Source organism: Hevea brasiliensis, chromosome 13, assembly GCF_030052815.1.
Source record: "Hevea brasiliensis isolate MT/VB/25A 57/8 chromosome 13, ASM3005281v1, whole genome shotgun sequence".
Taxonomy (NCBI): domain Eukaryota; kingdom Viridiplantae; phylum Streptophyta; class Magnoliopsida; order Malpighiales; family Euphorbiaceae; genus Hevea; species Hevea brasiliensis.
Window position 1 is genome coordinate 13,448,830 of NC_079505.1, and position 14,901 is coordinate 13,463,730.

The 14,901-nt window shown below is 32.5% G+C and overlaps 2 protein-coding genes and 1 non-coding gene across 3 annotated transcripts; 1 reads left to right on the top strand and 2 right to left on the bottom strand.

Moving 5' to 3' along the window:
• Window positions 1-581: 581 nt before the first annotated feature.
• Window positions 582-2,356, bottom strand: LOC110648754 (alkane hydroxylase MAH1-like). The gene has a single exon (XM_021803092.2). It carries the CDS (start codon window positions 2,209-2,211, stop codon window positions 655-657), a length of 1,557 nt encoding a protein of 518 aa, XP_021658784.2. The 5' UTR covers window positions 2,212-2,356; the 3' UTR covers window positions 582-654.
• Window positions 2,357-12,345: 9,989 nt separating this feature from the next.
• Window positions 12,346-13,524, bottom strand: LOC110642161 (uncharacterized). Its single transcript, XM_021794111.2, has one exon. The coding sequence runs from the start codon at window positions 13,522-13,524 to the stop codon at window positions 12,346-12,348; it is 1,179 nt and encodes a 392-aa protein (XP_021649803.2).
• An 865-nt stretch (window positions 13,525-14,389) lies between these two features.
• LOC131172408 (small nucleolar RNA R71) lies at window positions 14,390-14,496 on the top strand. Its single transcript, XR_009142886.1, has one exon. It is a non-coding gene; the product is annotated as a small nucleolar RNA R71 (small nucleolar RNA).
• Window positions 14,497-14,901: the final 405 nt, after the last annotated feature.

Here is a 14,901-nt window from a genome sequence, read left to right on the forward strand (position 1 = left end):
TATTTCCACTTACTTTTTTATTATAATTTTCAAGATATGATGATTATAGTTTATAATGTTTTTAAATTTATATTTTTTATTAAAATTTCATAAAATTATTTTTTCAATAGTAATTCTACTTGGTATTCATTCACGATTATATATTTGTGGTTGTGGCTTTTTACATGTTATTATTATGTTAATTAATTATTTTTTATTTTATTTTTTTATTAGTACTATTTAATTCCTTATCATAACTCAGTTTGACGTTATGATTTTATACCATAATTCAATTATATATATATATATATATATATATATATATATATATATATATATATATATATATATATATATAGAAATAAGATGAATTAAAATTATGGATAATCACTTAGTTGTATGATTGCATTTTTAATAATTTGTACTTATTAATTCTAATTTAAGATTTTTTTGCAATTACAATTCACAAAAACAGATATATATTAATTTTATTTAACATTTTATATTAAGTATTGATAAACTAAAAAATTAAATATAAAATAATAGTAATAATAAGATAAGGGTAAAATAGACAAATAAAAAAATATCTAATAGAATACTTAATTTAGATGAACTTATTTTAGAGATAAGATATATAGATTACATAAGTGGTTTCCATGAGGTAGATTAACCTCTTCAAGGAGCAAATCTTTTGAAAACCCTAACCTTCAAACCCTTTTTCATATAAAGTAATATAGAAACACTTGGACTGACAGGATGGTTTTCAACCACTTGAAGAGAATAATTCCATATAACAGAAGCAGCAATCGCTTTCATTTGTAGGAATGCCAACTCCTTACCTATGCAACTCCTGGGTCCTGCATTGAATGCTACGAACTTGTAAGAGGGCACATGTTTGATTCTTCCTCCCTCTGAAATCCACCTCTCTGGTTTGAATTCCAAGCAATCTTTACCCCATATTTCTTCCATCCTGCCCATTGAGTAGAAGGATAATAGAATCCTCATATTTCTAGGCACATTATGCCCGCTTGGAAAAATGTCTTCTTCAATTGACACTTTGTGGTTGAAAGGTATTGGTGGATACAGCCTCAAAACTTCACATATAACTGCATGGAGATAAACTAGTTTCCTTCCCTCTTGAATACTGAAAACCCTCCATTTTTCACTTGTTTTTGCACCTAAATTTGCTTTGATCTCTTCCAAAATCTTTTGCTCTACAAATGGGTGAGTTCCGACAAGCCAGAAGAGCCAGACAAGACCAGCACCTATGGTGTCTCTCCCAGCTGTCAAGAGATTAAATGCCATGTCTCTTAGAAACTTGTTTGATTTAATCAGAATGCCACTTTCTGCTGCTACTTTTGCAAAATCATTATCTTCTGCCAGAAAGTATGTTAACAAGTCGAAACCCTCTCCTTCCATTTGATCTTTGCAGCTTTGGCCTACTTGCTCTCGCTTTCTTATAATACATTGCTCCAAAAAATCATCAAAAATCTTCCAAGATTTCTTGAACTTCTTCTCATTCCCAATCTGAAGCCATCTTTGCAACTTCCAAATGCTTGCAGGCAATGCATGCCGGTAAATGATGATCTCCTCTATATCATCAAAAGCTTTCTGATAAGCAATTTCAGGGAATTCAATAGAAAGGGAATTTGGGTCAAAGCCTAAAACCAACCGGCAGATATTATCAAACGTGAATCGCTGAAACACATCTTGCATGTCTACTTGTGAAACATTTTCCAGAAGTGGAAATAAGCCATTTAAGATCTTTTGCCTCAAAGTGATCTCTACAGCCAAATCGAACCTCTTGTTCTTGACTAATAAAGAGTGAAATATTCTCCTCTGAATACTCCAGCTATCAGAATCAGAATTGAAAATTCCATCTCCCAGAGGTTCAAAAATCTGTCTGAACTCAGGGCCCTTGGGATAGTTGGGGAAGTTCTTGCTCAGAACATAATGGACGTTCATGGGATCGCTAATCAACAAAAAATCCGTGCCAAAGAACCAAGGTCCTTTGAGCAAAAAAGTGCCTTTATTTTGTTGAAGAATAAAAGTGAAAAAATCATGGATATGAGACAAGTTCCAAAGAAGAGCAGGAATCATCCCGAAAACAGGCCAATCGATGATTACATAGCTACTTCTTCTATTCCACCTCGAAAGCCATAGAAGAAGAAGAAGAATAAAAACAATGGAGAGAAATGCTGCTATTATCAGTGTAGACCCGAACATGTTCATTCAAGCTATGTTGAGTATCTTTTTTGTTTTTGGATAAGCAACTCTGCTATGTTGCTTCGCTTTGAAATAGCCTAAGCCAAGCTATAGATATTTATAGATCAAGTGATGACTATTTTGGGATTTAAGTTTGCATTTTAATAAAAAAAAATTGTGTCCTGTCAATAATATATATCAATCACAATGAATTATTGCTCTGTGTGTGTATATATATATAAAGTAAAATTTAATTTTATTAAAAAATATTTTTAAATAATAATTTTAAATACACTAAATTAATATAGAAATGACAATAAAAAAATCTCAATTAACGTAAACTAAGAATACCATGAGTGTTATTATTTTTGAATGTCTAAAATTTAATATTCATGTATATATTTGACATTAATATATGATAATAGAATTTTTTTATAATTAATAAAATTGTGAAAAAATAGAAGAGAAATATCTGCATTCCCTGCAAACCTTTTTTTCATGTCCCCTCTGTTAATTTCTCCAACTTATGAGAGTGAATAACTGTTTGTTTTCTTTATTATTATTTAATATATTTTTTATTTGCTGACATGTTACTGAGGTGGCTGACATTGCACTGATATCAATGTCACGTCAATAATTTTAATATTATTTTTTTATCTGAGTGTAAAAGATTAAAAACACATATCTATTAAATATTTCTCTAAAAAATTTTAAACATTTATTTAAAATTATTATCGATCTTTTCCTTTTCAAAAAATTTCTCTTTTCTTTTATTCAATAAATCCCATAAAATCATAGAGAATTTCTCCTTGCCCTCTAAATCAAGATCTCACTACATGAGATGTTAGAATTACTAACAAAAAATTTTGTAATGATATTAATTTTATTACTATAAAGTTAATATTCAATAGCAACATAAATAATTGTTAATAAATAATTATTTATTATTATTACTATTATTAAAAGAATTAATAATAATTATTATTGCTATTAAAAATTTAACAATAGAAATAATAATTAGTGCTATACTCTTAGTTTAATCTAATTTTTTTTATGATGTTTAATTTAATTTTTTTTTTATAATTTTAACTTAGCACGTTTCATAATTCAAACTCTTATTAAATAAATATTTTAATTCATCAAAATAACAAATCATAATTACTTTATATATATATATATATATATATATATATATATATATATATATATATATATATATATATATATATATAAAAGCTTAAGATATCAAGATTGAAAATCCAAGGCTCAATTTTCTTTTTTATCCATTATTTAATACTATTTTATATTTTTTATTCCTTTTCATTCTATTCCATAATTAAAATTGATAATTTTATTTATAGGCTTTTTATTAACTTTGATATTTAGTATAGATCGAAGCAAAATTTGGTGAAAATTTTTATTAAGTTATAACGACTTGTGTCTTATTTTGATAATTATATTCGTCTTAATTATTATTTATTTATTTATATAGTTTTTATTGAAATAAGATATTATTTGATTATATTTGATAATTAAATAACATTTAATAAAGTGTAAATATATATTTTTTATATGCTAAAGTCTTAATAATTTCAATAATAATTATTACATTATGATGTAGTGATATTAATTTTTAGTTTCTTTAAAATAAAAATTAAATTCAAACAATATTTCTAAATCATGATATTTTAGTTTATCCCATTTTATTTAGTATTTTACATAATTTTAATCTTTATTTTAGTTAATTGTTTCATTTTCATAATTTTATATTTAATTTATAGAATTTTTTATTTATTTATTTTGAAGGTCAACCATGCAACCAGGAGAGATTTATATGGTGATTTGGAATTTTTAATATTGAGCACTACTAATCTTTAAGGCTTTTGTCGCTTACTTACAGAAAGTTTAGGATAATTTTTTGTTAGGTTGACATCAGAGTGGACGCAGGATTAAATATAAAAGGAGGCCAAAATTTAATCTCAATTTATAAATCAAAATTAAAATAATGAGAATTGAAATCTGAAAATTTAGATTAAAAAGCAAATTAATTAAAAGAAAAACACATATTGTATATATTTTTTTACGTAAAAAGTCTATTTTAATTCGTAAAGAATACGGTAATAGTTATGTAAACTTTTAAAATGTTATAAAGTTTAAATAAGTCTTTTAAATTTAAAAAAAAAATTAAATAAATTTTTTAAAAATTTACCTTTAATACAAATTCAATTAAGGATATTCATGAAAATCTTCTAACTATAGGTTCTCATCAATATTTTTGTATATTTAATTTTTAATATCTTAATAATTATTTACTACATCCTAAAATAGATTAATAAGTTATTTTTTATCAAATAATTAAAGAAATTTCTTTATAAGTTCAAGAAACTTTTTTAAATAAGTTTTTAAAACTATTTTGTAAATAGTAACTTATCAATTTGCTCCATAATATAGCAGATTTCCACCAAATAATAATAAAGCTTATTTATTCATAAAATAGTAAAAGAACTTATTTAATCTAATTTTTAAATTTTAAAGGACTTATTAATCTTTTTAAATATTAAAGAATTTTATTAGACCCTAAAATACTTTAAGAACTGATGAATCAAGTATCGTTCCCACGAGGATTTGCCGTTTGAGTACCAAACTATGAATGAAGCAATTATTTGGGCTAATGATTAATGAATGAATGGTAAATGTAAATGAGCGAAGTAAATTGATTAATCTAATTAGAATATGTGAAGAGCAAGCAAATAAATTCTAAATGTAGTTTGCAATTAAACTAAATTAATAATGGGTAATTTAAATGAAAATTTAATTATGTTAAAAGTGATTCCAGAGTTGGGGGTTTATGCATAAATTAATTGGGACTTGTCTTGGGCATTCCAATTTTTAGGGAAAAATAGAGTTTGAAGGTGATTAATTCTAAATTCCTTTGATTTCTTTTTCAAGCAAACCAAAGTGTATTCTAAAATAACCAAACCTACTTTCGTATGTTATTTGATTACTCTAAAACCCATTAAGTTTTGTAACCAATCATTAATTCCTCTTAAAATCCTAGTTTATTTCTAAATCGAGGTGATTTTAAGTTCCAATTCTTGATTATCTATCAATGACTTTCACCTTTCGGTCTTTCAATCAAAGATTAACACAACACCCAATGGGTACCAACATTAGGCAAGTAAATCAAGTACACAAGGAAGGAATCAAAACTCATATTTATGCAAAATAAGGAAATACCCAGTCCAAATACACAAATTAATCTAAAACATATTTCCCAACTCTGAAATCTAAAGAGTTTACTCACTCATGATGGTATTTACAAGAAAGATTGATGGAAAAGTAAAGAAAAACATGATAAGAGGATTAAAATAGAAAAACCCAGGTAGAAGAACCCAAAACTCTGGTTTCTGGAGCTCCAAAAATGGTTGCAGAAGCTCCTCCCCAGAAAGTGGCGTCTCCTCCTCTCTCTATTATATTTTCTTTCCTTTTTGTTTCTCCCTTCCTTTTCCTCTTTTTTTGGCAAAAACTAGGAAATGATGAATTTATATGGTCCCAAAAAGTTACCCTAAAAGTAAATAAGAGCCAAAGAGTGGATAGGAAATGAGGTGTAAAATTATCCAAGTCAGCAGCATTATTCACGTTCTGGGCAGTCTGCTTAGGGTACGGCTTAACCCTAAGCAGCTTCTTAGCAAATTTCAGCCTCAGTCGCATGCGCTTAAGGTTAAGCGGACCCTCGAAATCTCGTGATCGAATAAAATGAGTTTTTCTGCTCATGCATGACTTCCAGCTTGACCTGTGCTGCACCTTAAGCACTGCCGCTTTACCCTAAGCAGGATCTTAAGCAATTCTTGGCAGGTTGTGGAGTAAAAGCTTGAATATGTAGGATTTAAGCCGTACTTGACTTTCAGCTTGAACAGGCTTAAGGTTAAGCTTATATGACATACCCTAAGCAACATCATAAGCAAAGTCTTAAGTAAATTTCGGCTAACTTGTTCTTTCAAAACTTGATTTCTTCAACTTTCCTTCATGCTTAAAGAATTCCAAATTTCTTCAAATCACTTCCTAATGCACTCATTGATCTTCGATTTGCCACAAAATCCTATCAAAAACAACAAAATTACAAAAATCAAATATAAAGTATTTAAATTTAACAAATAAGCTAAAATAAAGCTAAAAACATAAAATATAATAAAATATAAGGGCAAAATGGATGCAAAACTACCCTAAAATGCCTATATGAAATGAGTGTAACAAATTCCCCCAAACTCAAACCTTTGCTTGTCCTCAAGCAAATTAAAAACAATTAACGCAATTTGGGGTACCTTACCTTAAATTTATGAAAATTACTTATCCAAACTCTCAAGTTTACCTTTAGCCACCAACAAACCATATACCCACTTTCAAGATACAAAGAGTTTAATCCTCACTAAAGTTATCACCGCTTAGCCTTTGGGTCAATTATCCATATCATCAAACCCAAACCAATTAATCACAAAGAATAATCATGCCTAAATAGACTATAGGGTAATCCATAAACTAAAGTGTCTCAAATAATGATGGAAGTAAATGAATGGATTAATGATATCCCAATCCCATAGGCAATTCTCCTATTCCAATCTCCACTAATGTAGCAAAACACCATCAAAAGATCAAAAAAACTTTCAAGGGTTGTAATGGGGCCAAGGGGGTGATAATGTGGCTAACAAGGAAAGGATAAAGGTAACAAAATATGAGAATAATCAAATTGTTAAAATATCAAGACACAATTTTCTTTTTTGAATCAAATGGGGGAAGGATCTTTACAACTATTCACCAATGCTAGTGTAACACCCTAGGCAAATCCCACATCGACAAAACACGGGTGAGATGCTGGGTTCATAAGTTGACAATTCGTAACCCCCATTGACAGGTTTTAAAACCGTGAGGGCTTCAGCCCAGAGCGGACAATATCACTAGTGGGCCAGGCCATTACATTTGTGGTATCAGAGCCGCTCCGCGTGCAACCTTGAGCGATGGTGGGGCAAACCTCAGCGAGGACGCTGAGTCCCATAAGGGGGGTGGATTGTAACACCCTAGGCAAATCCCACATCGACAAACACGGAGAGATGATGGGGGTTTATAAGTTGACAGTTTCTACCCCCTATTGACCGTTTTTTAAAAGCGGAGGCTTGACAGCAGGACAATATCACTCCATTACATTTGTGATATCAGAGCCGCTCCGCGTGCAACCTTGAGCGATGGTGGGGTAAACCTCAGCGAGGACGCTGAGTCCCATAAGGGGGGTGGATTATAACACCCTAGGCAAATCCCACATCGACAAAACACATTGTAACACCCTAGGCAAATCCCACATCAACAAAACACGGGAGAGATGCTGGGTTTATAAGTTGATGGTTCGTAACTCCTAGTGACGCGTTTTAAAACCGTGAGGGCTTCGGCCCAGAGCGGACAATATCACTAGTGGGCCGGGCCATTATAGCTAGCATATAATTTTGAAGCTTTTAGAGGGACTACATAAATAACATTGACTTTGAATTATAATTGTCCCTTTCAATTCACCCCCAAACTCATTTCTTTGTGTACTTGGGTGGTGAATTACTTTACATATCATAATTAAATTTGCTAGTCACTTCTCCCAACTAATTATTATTATTATTATTATTATTATTATTATTATTATTATTATTATTATTATTATTATTATTATTATTATTATTATTTTAGTGTATCTATCACTCAAAGAACTATTCTCATGGAAGGTAGGTAAGTGTTTGGGTTTATGGCTAGGCATTAATGTGGGTTCCAAAGAAATAGGAGGGATAAATATAGGCTCAAATTGATTCCAAAGGGAAATTTTTAAGTATGGTTGGCTAAGGCTAAAATAATGGTTTAAAATTCAAAGAATGCCTAGATCATTTCTTTTTCAAGTGCATGCTATGATTTCGCCTTGAAAGGTTTAGAAAGATTGTTCTAGGATTTGTGAGACATCAATTAGCTACTTCTCACCCTAGAGTTTTCTCTAAGCACTCAAAGTCAATGTAATTGATTGGGTGGCCCTTGGCTAAGAAGATATAAACTACAGCAAGAATCTAATAACTTTGCATCTATCCAGAACTTTCAATCCATCAAACCCTTCTAAAAGTAAGCTTAATTGCTCTTCAAAGTAATTCTCAATCCTATAAGGACAAGGTAAAAATTTATTTTTATGATATGCATGATACTAAAATGAATGCATAAATCAAATTAAAATTAAGTGTTATCTATATGAAAACTATATGCAAATGTATGTGTATGAGTATAGACATGTGTGTGATATATATATAAGTGTATAGATTATCTATATATGGATGAATGAAATGCAATAAATGAATGAATGAAAATTTTAATAAATGAAAATTTTAAAGAAAATTTTAAAAATTTTGCCCTCACCCCCAAACTCAAATGAAACATTGTCCTCAATGTCTAAAATGAATGCAAAGATGAGCAAAATTGTGTGAACTAATCAATTAATGAAATATATACAATTGGGGATTAAATCAATATAAGCTCAAGAATTCCAAAATTGGCTCAAAATGATATTAACAATGAAACTTTAGAGAGAAAAAGGTGAAAAAGTATCCCAAATGTATGAATTTACACTGCTTAAGATATTGCTTAACCTGTTGCGTAGGGTAAGCAAAAGCATAAGCATTGGCATAAGCATTGGCAAAATACCATAAGCATAAATAGTAAAAGGGTAAGCTGTTACCTCAAAATGATGTTAAACATATGCAGCTCAAAGGAAATTGTGCAACTCATCAATATCAACAAAATTAGGACTGAATAAAAGATAAAGTACAAAAATAATGTGCAAGAAGATGAAAAAGTGTAATGAAATAAAATCTAACAGTTAAATCAAGAATTAAACCAAAGAGCATTCATAGAATAACTATATCCATATTAGAAGATAAAATAAAATAAACTAAACTAAAGGAAATGAATGCAAATATAATCATAAAAACTAATTACCAAAGTATTACAACTATTACTAAAGTTTGAAGATTAAAATAAACAGATTACAAAATAAACCTAAAACAGAAACTAAAACTGAATTGAAGAACTAAAACTAGTACTAAACTACTGCTACTGTTCAAGCTCTGCTGTCAAGGCTTTGTTGCTGCATTAGGGTGCACTCAGTTTGCAGGTGGGTTCATTGTAATCAAAGCTTGACGATTTCCAAATTTTCTATGAGTTCTTTCATTTCCTGGAGCATGTATTGGCCCCAATGATATAAATTGTTATAAGATTGGGCCAATTTGTTGTAGAGCTCCAACATTTGAAGTTGTTGCTGCTTCTGCTTCTTTTTAAGAGATGAAAATCTCTTTTTAAGTTTCTTTTCTAGCTTCTTCTTTTGGTTGACCTGCTGCTGACCCAAGGTATCAATTTTAACTTCTAAGCTCTTCAAGGTTGCAAGGATATCTATGGTGTCAGGTGAGGGAACGGATGGTTGGACAGTGAAGCTGGCTACTTTGGATTCCAAGGATCTTAAGAGGGACAAAATATCTGCTGAAAACTGCGGGGCATTGGTTGTTTGGGGTTCTGCTGGTGCAAAGGTAGTTGGTTTTGCAGTACCACTGGCTTCAGATGCTGCTGTAACAAAGCATAGGTATGTCCTACTTTCTCACAAAGATCCATATGTAGCAACATTGTGCTGTCTATATATGATTCACCAGACATTGGCAGTAGCTTATATAGACTAGCATCAAAGCTAAATGAATTGGCTATGGTAGTTATATACCCTCCAAAGACTATGCTACCTTTGGTATGCTGTGTGATAGTTTGGTGCCAATGAGTAGCTAGGAAATGGGCTGTGCTAACTTGTTTTCTCTCCTTCATGCACCACAAGAAAAATAAATCTCCAGCACCCACAATGCTGTTACTGTGTTCCCTTCCTAAAACAGTGTAAGAGATAAATCTATGGAGGTATTTCAACACATGATCGACTATCCTAGAGGCTTTTGCTGTCCTCTGTCTGTAATAACCCCCATAAGGTGCAATTTCTTTCCAGAACTGTACAGGGTCATAAATGGTTTGTTGCCACTCAATACTTTTTTAGCCCGAACCCTGAAAACCAAAAATTTCATTCATAGAATCCATGTCTAACTCCCTATCAATGCCAACACATCGAAAATAGATCACATCCTTATGCTCAGGTACTGTTGGTTTGAAATTCAGCCTTAAGGAACTCAAAAATTCCAAGGTCAAATCCTTGTACACTGGTTCCCTAATCCTAGCAAACTTAGTCCAGTTGACAGCATCTAAGTAGGCAAATACAGAGTCATAAATGCCTAACTCTTTTAAAATCTGCTCATCCATATATTTGTTTGCCAAAATAGGCTTAGAAGCTAAACTCTCATAAGCATTTTTCATATCCATGTCTTTAAAAGCCCAAGGTAATGGAGAAAGTACCTCCTCTATATCATTGGCAGATGACACAGGTGCTACTGGAGCAGTGGCAGGCTAGAGAGAGTTTAAGGGTGACTGTGGTACAGGGGTTTGAACTGCTAGTGATGAAATTTGAGATGAGGACCTAGTTCTTTTGCTGACTGGCTCAGAGGGAAGTTGAAGTAGAGAGTTTAAGTCCAAAGGAACAGAGGGGGTTCTTTTTCTTTTTCCGACAGTGGCTTTCTTGGGTCTACCCGCAGCCATTTTAGTTTTACATTTAGATTTGGTTTGAGTTGGCGCAGGTTCAGACATTGGTTCTTGGAACTGAGTTTCAAAAATGGGTGTTTCATTTTGTGGCTCATTTTGTAGCGAGAGGGGGGTCGGCGGAATGAGGGTTGGTGTTTGGTTTTGGGGTAGTCGTGGTGTTTGCGGTGGTGGCAATTGAGGTAGTGGTGGACTGGGACTGGGGTTAGGGTTCGCAGAAAAAAGAAGATGGAGTAGCCATTTTCAATTTGACAGAGCATTTAGATTTTCTAGGTTTGGGTTTGTGGGTGGACCACATCTTGGTTCTCACCATTTAATGAAAAGAAATAAACTCTTCAGCTTCTCTAGAAATGCCAGAAAAAATGGTGGAGGGAGGGGGTCGACAGAATGAAGCTTTGGTTTATCGGGAGTTTGGGTGAGGGCTTCATATAAAAAAAAAATGGCAGAAATTTTGGGCTTTTTAAAATGTAGGGCAGACATCTGGTAATTTGGGTTATGCTTGGGGTTAAGCAGAATTTGCATAGGGTTCAGCAGAATTTGCATTGGGTACAGCTTAGTAGGCAACATCATCAGCAAGTTTTGGCATATTTTGAAAAAATTTGTGGTTTTACTTACCAAAAACAGTCCAAATGATATAGAATGCTATCATGACCCTCAGCAAATACCAAATACACACAAACACCATAAAATTGAGGAATTTAAGCTCATTATCTCTTAGAACTCATCAAATATAACATAACCATGAAGGGATTTGAAAGGTAAACAACTTAAATTAAGCATGGATTGTAATTACCTTTCTGCAAACCCAACGAAATGGTTTGATTTCCAATCTTATACCCAAAGCACATTTTCAGCAGCATTTGAGACAAGTTTCAGATATTCAAAAATTGCAGAAAAGACATAGAAATTGACTTTTTAAGCAGTATGAACAGTAGCATAAACAGTAACAAAAATTAGCAGACTACAAAAACTAGCAACAATTCAAACAAAAACATACAAATTTTAACAGACTACAAAAACTATATATACACTAAAAGGTAAAAATTAACAAACACTATTTTTGCACTTTAATAAAGCTAACATCAGTCCTAAATATCAAAATTGATCCTCATTTAAGTTACATTTCACAAAATTTACATAAGACATAAAATTAAACATGTGCTATCAAGTAGATTGCAATATTAGCAATTTAGCACAAGTTTAAAGGTGTTACTGTTCACTGGACTGGATAAAGTGCAGAATTTTGCTTTATACTTGCTTCCTTTTAATTCTTTCTTTTTGCTACATGTGTTAATTTGCCCAATCTTCATGAATGACCTACAAAAGATAAACAAATGTCACTTTTGAGTTTAATGAGGGTAAAAGCTGAAAATGAACTGAAATAGAAGATTAATAAACTATAAAAGGATACGCTTGGGTTGCCTCCCAAGGAGCGCTTGTTTAAGGTCTTAAGCTTGACCTTCTTTTTAAAGCTCATGGTGGTTGGAATTGGAAAATATTACCTCCCTTCACAACAGGTGCTGAAATGAATTTATACTTCAACTTTTTCCCATTATATGTGAAAATACCTGTTGCTTTGTTCAGAATCCCAACTATATCTTGAAGATTATTCTTACAAATTTTAGATGAATCTCCTCTTTTGAGTGATTTTGATGGAGGCTTGAGCTTAACTTTTGAAGCTTCATTGTTAATCAAATGAGATGGTGAAGCTGACTTTTTCTTTCGCACTTTATGCTGATTGCATTGCATTGGAATAGCTTGATTTTCCTCTAGTTTAGTAACTTCAGTTTCAGCATCATGCTCTATAACATCTACCCTATAACAAGAATTCATCACAGCTGGTTCCTTGGAATGTTGGAATAAATTAAACTCTATTTCCTCCTCCCCCACTGTTAACTTCAATTTCCCATTCTTTACATCTATATTAGCTCCTGCAGTGGCTAAAAATGGCCTTCCAAGTATGATGGGCGTTCTTACATCCTCCTCCATCTCTAGTACAATAAAATCCACTGGAATGAAAAACTTCCCAACTTTTAATGGTACATTCTCTAAAATCCCAACTGGATACTTTATAGATCTGTCAGCTAACTGCAAAGAAATAGTTGTGGGCTTTAGATCTCCAACCTTTAACTTCTCACATATGGAAAGTGGCATCAAGCTAACACTAGCCCCCAAGTCACATAATGCTCTCTCAATACTTGTTTCTCCAATGTGACATGGTATGGAAAAACTTCTAGGATCTTTCAGCTTAGGTGGGAGCTTGTTCTGCAATATAGCACTGCACTCCTCAGTAAGTGCAACAGTTTCATAATCTTCCAACCTTCTTTTGTTTGATAAAATCTCCCTCAAAAACTTAGCATAAGAAGGCATTTGAGAAATGACATCGGTGAATGGAATGTTGACATACAACTTCTTTAAAACTTCAAGGAATTTCCCAAACTGCTTATCTAATTGTGCTTTCTGAAACTTCTGAGGAAAGGGCAATGGTGGCTTGTACGGTGCAGGAGGCACATATTTCTCTTTTATTTTCTTTTTATCTTCTTTCTCTTCATTTGCTTCCTTACTAGCTTTAGCTTTAGTTGAAGTGGATTCACTCTCACACTCATTTTTCTTTTCTTTCAACTTTACTTCAATTTCGTGTTCTTCCCCCATTACCTTTCCACTTCTTAAAGTAACAGCATTGCACTGCTCCCTTGGATTCTCAGGTTGGCTAGGAAGCTTCCCAAAAGCTTTACTATTTGAAGAGCTAGCCTGTTGAGCTATTTGATTCCCTAACATCTTGTTGTGTGTTGCCATTTGATCTACTTTAGATGCTAATTGAGAAATCATATCTTGTTGACTTTGATGGCTCACAAGTAGAGTCTCAATCATAGCTTCTAATCTAGCTGTCTTGTCTGGTTGTGCTTGTTGTGGTAGAGGTGGAGCAGGTGCATTTTGAGGTTTAGGAATTCCAGGAGGAGGACCTCTATTCTGCTGAAAATTCTGATGTTGTTGATACCCAGAAGGTTGCTGAAAATTTTGATGTTGTCCTTGTCTACCTCCCTAAGAGAAATTGGGGTGGTTTCTCCATGCTATATCATAAGTTGTAGAAAATGGGTTACCACCTGGTCTTTGATTGTAGTTCCCCACATAATCCACTTGCTCACATGAAAAATCTTGATTAAGTGTAGAAAAATCAGCTGCACAATTAACATTTGCAGCTCCAACTTCTGCTGAATTACTAGAACCTCCAGCTGAAGATTCTACTTTCATGCTTAGCTTGTCCATTTTCCTTGTCAAAGCATCAAACTTAGCATTAATCATATTCATGGCATCAAGCTCAAACATACCAGCTGGTTTATTGATCTCATTCCTCTCACAACTCCATTGGTAGTTGTTATAAGCAATTTTATCAGGAGCAGAAAAAGCTTCATCTTCAAATTTCTCCATAAGATCACCTCCAGAAGATGCATCAATTGTACTTCTAATAGCTGGTGAAACTCCATTGTAAAAGTGTTGAACAAGCATCTACTTAGGAATCCCATGATGTGGACATCTCCTTTGCAAATCCTTGTACCTTTCCCATGCTTCATACAAGCTCTCATCATCTCTAGGTTTGAAAGAAGTCAGCTCATTTCTTAGCTTAGCTGTCTTGCTTAGTGGAAAATATTGAGCTAAAAATGCTTAAGAAAGTTCATCCCATGTTGTGATAGAACCCGGTGGCAAAGAATGTAACCACTCTCTAGCTCGGTCCTTCAAAGAAAAAAGAAATAATCTGAGTCGAATTACATCATCAGAAACTCTATTTATCTTCAATATATCACTGATCTCAAGAAAGTGTGCTAGATGCATATGTGGACTTTCACTTGGATTTCCTCCAAATTGTGATTGTTGTACCATCTAACAGAGTGCAGGCTTCAGTTCAAAATTATTAGCTTCTACTCTTGGTCTTATGATACTTGGCATGAAATCCCCAATGTTAGGATAGGCATGATCCTTTACAGAGCGGTTGTTATTGTTGTTGGGCATTTCTTCTTATAATTGCTCTTG

Coding starts and splice junctions, on each gene's coding strand:
- LOC110648754 (XM_021803092.2), bottom strand. CDS start 2,211: ATGAACATGTTCGGGTCTACACTGATAATAGCAGCATTTCTCTCCATT.
- LOC110642161 (XM_021794111.2), bottom strand. CDS start 13,524: ATGGGGGAAGAACACGAAATTGAAGTAAAGTTGAAAGAAAAGAAAAAT.